General features: G+C 38.5%; 1 protein-coding gene across 1 annotated transcript; it reads right to left on the reverse strand.

Moving 5' to 3' along the window:
* Nucleotides 1–642: 642 nt before the first annotated feature.
* LOC7455664 (DNA replication licensing factor MCM5) lies at nt 643–6,062 on the reverse strand. The gene is made up of 18 exons (XM_002308349.4): nt 5,701–6,062; nt 5,454–5,597; nt 5,068–5,247; nt 4,887–4,985; nt 4,662–4,798; nt 4,456–4,561; nt 3,949–4,083; nt 3,797–3,874; nt 3,444–3,548; nt 3,200–3,291; nt 2,983–3,115; nt 2,795–2,890; nt 2,419–2,510; nt 2,233–2,323; nt 1,810–1,919; nt 1,561–1,678; nt 1,327–1,428; nt 643–1,035 (listed from the first exon to the last, which is right to left on the reverse strand). The coding sequence occupies exons 1-18, from the start codon at nt 5,977–5,979 to the stop codon at nt 952–954; spliced, it is 2,181 nt and encodes a 726-aa protein (XP_002308385.4). The 5' UTR covers nt 5,980–6,062; the 3' UTR covers nt 643–951.
* Between the last annotated feature and the right edge of the window lie 787 nt (nt 6,063–6,849).

Raw genomic sequence — 6,849 nt, forward strand, 5'->3', positions numbered from 1 at the left:
TACACTTAGAGGTGTAGATAGATAAGTAGCCTTCACCTTAACATTTTATATTAATTGACCTTAACATTTTATATTAAATTTCATTCGAAAAAAGCAAATGGAGTCTTATGGCAAATAGAGAGCCTAAAAAGATAATTGGTTTTATATTTTTCTAGGCTTAGCGATATGTTGTTAAGAAAGAGAAATTCCTTAACTTCGCTTGGTGAAGAAGACCGTCTCATCATAGGTGTCCTTCTCTTATGTCCTTAACTTCGCTTGGTAAAAATTTAAATTTATTTTGCTTGAAATTAATTTGTTTTAAAATTAGCTTTTCTATCGAGCTTTGTAAAAAATCTTGTTTTCATCTACATCGAACGAAGTTTGCAATTTGTTGTCATTTATATCTGGAATTGCAACATAAAAGATTCATGATCACCCTCGTCTAGAATTATCAGGAGAAATTATTCCCATTAATCTTTTAGTACACCTATTGATTCGGTCTCTCTTGTACAATTTTTTGCCCTGTACTTGATCTGTTCAAGCTCATTAGCTTATTAGTATCTGCTAAATATAATTTTAGAAATGTGGAAGGGTTGGCTACTGGGCAAAATATAATTTAACTCTAGTGTAGTGTCAGAAAATTCTAGATGGAAAAAGAGTCTCTAAGTCAATTTAATGCGCACGATTGTTAGAAAGGACGAAGCATTGTTCCCGGAAAATATGATAGAAATGTGTCCACGAAAAAACAATTCTAAACTGCCACCTTTCAAAAAAATAATTTACAGAAATACACAGAGCCTCCTATCACTTCTGCAGCCCTGCCAATTCTACATTTGCATATGCATATCTTGAGGAGTACAGCTTTTAACCATACTGTTGCCATCAAAATGCATGAATCATGCTTTAGCTGTTAACTTCCCATCACTAAACAGCGGCTTCTCATAATTTGCTTACAATCATGAACAGCACAGATTATACTTTCCGGACAATAACACGCCTTTCATGCTTATATTCTATTTCATCCCTTTGGTGCATTACTATTAGGGCTCGTCTCACCTGCCAAATGCAATCATAATAACAATAAGAACACTAATATGTTTAGTATCTATGATCTCAGATCTCAGAGAGAGAAAGCTGCTGCTTGCTAGGCTTAACCAGTAGAGGCCTAATCCATGGAGATCATAGCAATGTGAGTCTATTATAAAAAGGACAGCAGTCAGGCTAAAAGGTGTTTTCAGGCATCAGGCTTTGAGAACTTGAATGGGTTACAGTATGATTTTCAGTAAATCACATTAACAGATATGTAAAGTAAGAAGCAACTAAATGGTATTGAAATTAAATGCTTACAATTGATTCATTCATTCCCATTCTGGCAAGTTCATCAATCAGCTTTCTTTCTGATATGCGCATACCAATTCCCAGTCTTCTCTTTATCTGAGTTTCTGCTTGCTGTTTGTTAAGAAAAAGAAATCATTAAGCAGGTGAGTGACAGACAACAAACCAAGGAATATCAGAACAGGTTGTTGAGAAACTCATGACTGACAGAAAATAGAACAAAGGGTAGCAATGTCATTGACAAACCTTTATCTCAGGAGTAAGAGTCACTTGTTGATTTATTCCCGACTGTGCTGCTTCGACAGTAGACACCTTAAAAAGATTTACTGCTTCAATAACATCCGCCTCAGTGGCAACATGGGACCTAATTAAAAGTTCATGAATGAGTGGCAAATCAATATACCAAAATAGAGACAAAGGGAAAATAGTAAAAGAAGCACGCAAATCTGTTTCAGCATGCTCTCAAGCTTGTCAGCTTTAATAAACTATACTTACAATTTCATTTTTGCAAGAGCCTCACTCAATCTTATGATAGCTTCCAGCTGCCTTACAGTAATGGGTACAGCAGATGCCTCCCCAGTTTCATTTGCCTGCTTTCTCATATCCTAATCAAATTTCCAGATTGATAACTATCAGACTAGCAGCCTACAGCGTTCTTACCAAATACACATGGTGATAATGCATAAATAATTTAAAACCAATTTTCAAAAGAATTGCTTTGCAGTGTTGCTTATTGGCTGGCCAATAATCAAGTCAATTTGAGTAATTAGATCTGGGCAGTCAAAACTAAATCTTGGAACAGCACGTGGACTGGAACAAGTGTGAACACCGAGTTTCACAGAAAATGCATCCAATTTTATCCTCAGACAATCAAATAAATGGCAGCCTTTTCTAGAAAAGAATTAAAAAAACAAATACCTGTCTGAATCTGACGTACTCATTTTGCAATCTACTGGATGCGGACTCTGACAGCCGGGGATGGCATTCAGTTCGACAGTATTGTATGTACCTGTGAGAGCCAAACCTACATCGTTTAGCTTCTCATGGTTTCCTCACCAAAGAAGGATTGTGAAGAGCATATTCTTGAGTTTGACAAAAAGATACCTTTTCAGCCAATTCTCTTCTTTAGCAGTTCTGCTATCACCCGAGGTTTTATTAGCAGAAGCATGAACCTTAATGATATGGCTAGCTATAATCTGTAACAGAAGATTTTTGGTTCAACCATTACATGGACTCACAGGAGTTTGGAATCGACAAGAATGCATGTGATACGTCAGCTGTTCTTTTTCAAATCCATCAAAATGAGCCTTTTGATTGGTGAGAAACAATCATATTTAGTTTTCAACATATAAACATGTAATTTTATGATTATATGGTCTCGTCTTTAAATCCATCAAGAAACATAATGGCATCCATACATTTCCTTGAAAAGCAAAATATCAACTCACGTGAAAATGCTTCAGATGAGTATGCAAATTACCTTATCTCGACCATAGTCTCTTTTATCCTTCACAATGAAGATTAAGTCAAATCTAGAAAGAATTGTTGTCTGTAAATCGATATTCTCCTGTGCAGTCTGGAAGGAGAGCAATAGTAATATTATCTTATGCCATCAAAATTTTGCTGTGAGAAATTGGCAAAAATGAACGAGAAACCATAGCTACTAACCTTGAGATCATCATAACGACCTGATGGAGGGTTGGCAGCTGCAAGCACTGATGTCCTAGAATTGAGTACGGTTGTTATTCCTGCTTTTGCAATGGATATTGTTTGCTGCTCCATGGCTTCGTGAATAGCCACTCTGATCCACACAGACAAAATCTTAAGCATCCCCCAGGAAACACAATTGGCAAGGTGCGGCATTATCTACTTCGAGTTCAATTACCTATCCTCTGGCCTCATTTTGTCAAACTCATCAATACAGACAACACCTCCATCGGCCAAAACCATGGCTCCTCCTTCAAGATAAAATTCACGCTGAAATCCACATATTTGTGATTTAAGTTAGAAGACTTTCATAGTGATATGAAGGAACAATATTGACTATCTAAAAAAATACACTACATCTAAAGCAATGGATGAAAAACAAATCCCACTTCTATACATGCCAAAGAAGATTGAGAACTTACCGAGCTGCTATCTCGTATAACAGAAGCTGTAAGACCAGCAGCTGATGAGCCTTTTCCAGAAGTATATACTGCTACAGGAGCGGTCTTCTCAACAAACTTAAGGAACTTTACAAGCAAAGAAATTCTAAATCAGAACCTCACTTCACACGCACACAAAAACAAACACGCAACACACAAAGCATGAACTTTTAACATAATTAAGATTTTCCATGCTAGACAAAATAAAACAGTGGAGATTGGAGAAATCCTTTCAGTAGAAAGATGTAGAAAGATGCATAAATGAGATCACAACGCCACATCCCACAACTTCTAAAGAGCTCTTAACTCAATACTCAACCACATATAGAACTAACCTGTGATTTTGCAGTAGATGGGTCACCCAAAAGTAACACATTAATATCACCTCTCAACTTCACCCCATCTGGCAAATTCTGCACTTACAACGCAATTGTTCAAACATCAATAAGCAATATACAATCAACTGATTGAGTTTCAAGATATGTACCTTTCTCGATCCTCCAAATAAAAGACAAGCCACAGCTTTCTTCACATTCTCTTCTCCAAATATAGAGGGAGCAATCTTGGAGCATATGACTTCATATGCATCTGTTCTCGAGGCAAATTTTTTGAATTCTTCTACCTGCTCATGGTACATAGAGTCACTTGTCCACCAGAATCAGTGCCCAAAACACAAGCAAGAGGTTTCCTAGCAGCAAGGAAATTGGTTGCGGCAAGGCAGCATAGAGTTTAAGCCAGACAAAAGCAATAAGAAGGGCATGCCCTAGTGATAGAAATTTTGCCAGGTAAATTTAACTTCCTATCTATTCTCAAAATAAGCAGCAGCAGATAAAAACTTCTGCCACGCATGTCATACTCTAACCAAGTTAAATAACATGTCTCTAGAAACCAGTCATGCATGAAAAAAAAGTAGTGCTGTAATCTATCATGAAAGACAAAAAAGTGGGCGCTGAAAGTTGTTCAAGCAGTTTTAAACGGTGATTTCTAATTCTACCTCTTCTTTTGTGAAAGCTGCATGACCTCGAGAACTGGCCTCGTTTACTTCTTCTATTCCAACTACCCTGATATAAGGTTGTCTCACTGCAACTGCTCCTCTATGGCTGCACGGAGTTGAACCATTAACAACAATTCAATTACCATCAACCAATACGCATAAACATGGAGCTTCGAAACGTTCATATGAAGTATAATCATTCTTACGAGGCTGATGAATTGGCTGCTTGAAAGATACTATAAATCCCTATGATGGTCAATCGCGTGCCAGGTACAATTCTTTGAACAAGATGCCGATCCACGGAGAGAAGCATGTTTCTTGGAAGCTCTCCAGTAGGGACATCCTTTAACATCAACATAAACACAAACCAGTCAAAAAAAAGTTGTTTAACTCAACACCACCATTCAGTTTACTCAAATCAAGATTATTACCTCTGGATTTTCCTGCAATTTCAAGGTTTGCTGATCAACATACTTGCTCTTGTCAGGAACCACAATCCAAGGATCAATGGGGCAAGGTTCTTCACCAGCCTGCACAAAATCCCTTTAAAAATGAACTTTGAATCATAAAACCAAGAAATGCAAGGAGTCTAAGCAACGGGTTGAGATAAACCTGAGGAACATGGTCGCACGAACGAGGCACAATTGCCCCACCAAGGCCTGGACGACATGGAACTTCCCTTGTACTTTGACAATTCTTACACACTAGACTCACATAAGTTGCCTTTGCCTTAACCCTTGAAGCAGCTATGGTAATCCCAGCTATCTTGATCAGCTTAGAAATATATAGAGCCTATACACAGAAGACGGGAATTAAAACAAGGAGTATAATACACATGTTTCCAAATCCATAAATATTTTAATCTAAAAATTAATAGTGATAAGAAATAAGAACCATACAAGCTAAACTCTTCAACGTATTGGAAATGAAAAACAATTTCTTTCCTAAAAAATCAAACACAATATATTTATTTATACATCAAGATTTTAACTGCTAACCCCAAGCATTCGCATTGAAACAGGATCCTCCTTAGAACTCAACAAAATCTGCACTTCTCTTGTCTCCGGCTCCTTCATTTCCCCACTCTCTCCTTGTTCCTTCAACCTCAAACTCTGCAACACCTCCGCTGCCGCCGTCTCAAACTACAAAGATACCCAGAAAAAAAAATTAGACAAAAAATGACACTTCATAGATCTCACAGATGCAACAGCGCGTGTTTTCCACGTAATTCATAAACGCGCCTACCAAGGGCAAGTAATCGGAGGGAGAGGAGCGGAGGAGGGAAGGAAGCTCAGCATCGAAAGCGAGGAGATCTTCAAGGTGGACAAGGAGAGATTTAGGATTGTTAATGAGACTTTCACGGTATGGGAAAACATTTTTATCAGTCTCCAAGTTTCGTATGAATTCCTTGAATTTACGGAGGATGGTGTGGCGGCTTGGAGTTGCAGCCGCCGCATCGGTTCCTGATTCAGGGAACTGCGCCTGGTCGCTGTAGTACACCGCTCCTTCGTCCCACCCTGACATCTTCTTGATTTTTCTCTAACTCAAACAGTCTCCCTCTTTCTCTTCTTTTCTCTGCATGTGTGTGTGAATGCAAAGAGAAGGGTAGGGGTTAATTCGGGGAATTTAAGAAGGGATGTTTTGGCGCGAGTATTTGGCGGGAAATTGGCGTGTGACACGTGCCTGTAGCGCACGACTATTCTCTGACTTAGGAGGGTTTTGAGACGTGTCGTTCTGTTGTTAGACGACTTATTGGCTTTCAACAGCACTCAGAACACATGCCGTTCGTTAGTGTTTGATTCATAGTTTTGAAACCTGGCTTGGCGGGTCGATCCGGGACCCGGCTGATCCGGATCTAGAACTGGGCCGCGTCTAAGTAAAAATCAATCAGAAATTTAATCCGGCAAAACTTAATCAATCCGATAAACCCTACTAAGACCCGATCTAAAAAGTGTGCTGGTACTATCAGTAGTTAAGACGAATAAGTCAGGCTAAAGATTCTTTACCCTCGATTCTTAGCATCTCAAGGAGACGATCCTCTGGAGAAGAACATCTAAAACTCTATCTCTTGAAATGAATACCTCTTCCTTGGCTTATGACATTTACCTGAACAAGCAAAGAAAAACTTCAAAGAAAGTAGGAACTTACTTCTTTCTTCTTTGATACGTGCCTGCTACTGCAACAGCTAGAGAGGTACGAATTCGAATATAAGAGCATTAGGAAGATTCTTTCTAGTTTATGTGATTTACTCCTTAAATTAAATAAGATAGTTGACTTATTTGATTTTGAGAGGACATGTTGTTTATGAAAAGAAGAGAAGAGAAGACAGACGCAAAACTCATCCTGATGGATGCGAGACAGCAGAGGATGTAGGAGTTGCGGGTGCTGTGAGTT

Source organism: Populus trichocarpa, chromosome 6 (genome assembly GCF_000002775.5).
Source record: "Populus trichocarpa isolate Nisqually-1 chromosome 6, P.trichocarpa_v4.1, whole genome shotgun sequence".
NCBI lineage: Eukaryota > Viridiplantae > Streptophyta > Magnoliopsida > Malpighiales > Salicaceae > Populus > Populus trichocarpa.

Bases quoted from the DNA above. Each gene is read 5' to 3' on its own strand.
- LOC7455664 (XM_002308349.4), bottom strand. From the start codon at position 5,979: ATGTCAGGGTGGGACGAAGGAGCGGTGTACTACAGCGACCAGGCGCAG. The intron at 3,116-3,199 runs GTAATTGAACTC...TGTGTGGATCAG, and splicing joins AAAATGAGGCCAGAGGATAG to AGTGGCTATTCACGAAGCCA. The intron at 1,429-1,560 runs GTTTGTCAATGA...CTTAACAAACAG, and splicing joins CTCTTACTCCTGAGATAAAG to CAAGCAGAAACTCAGATAAA.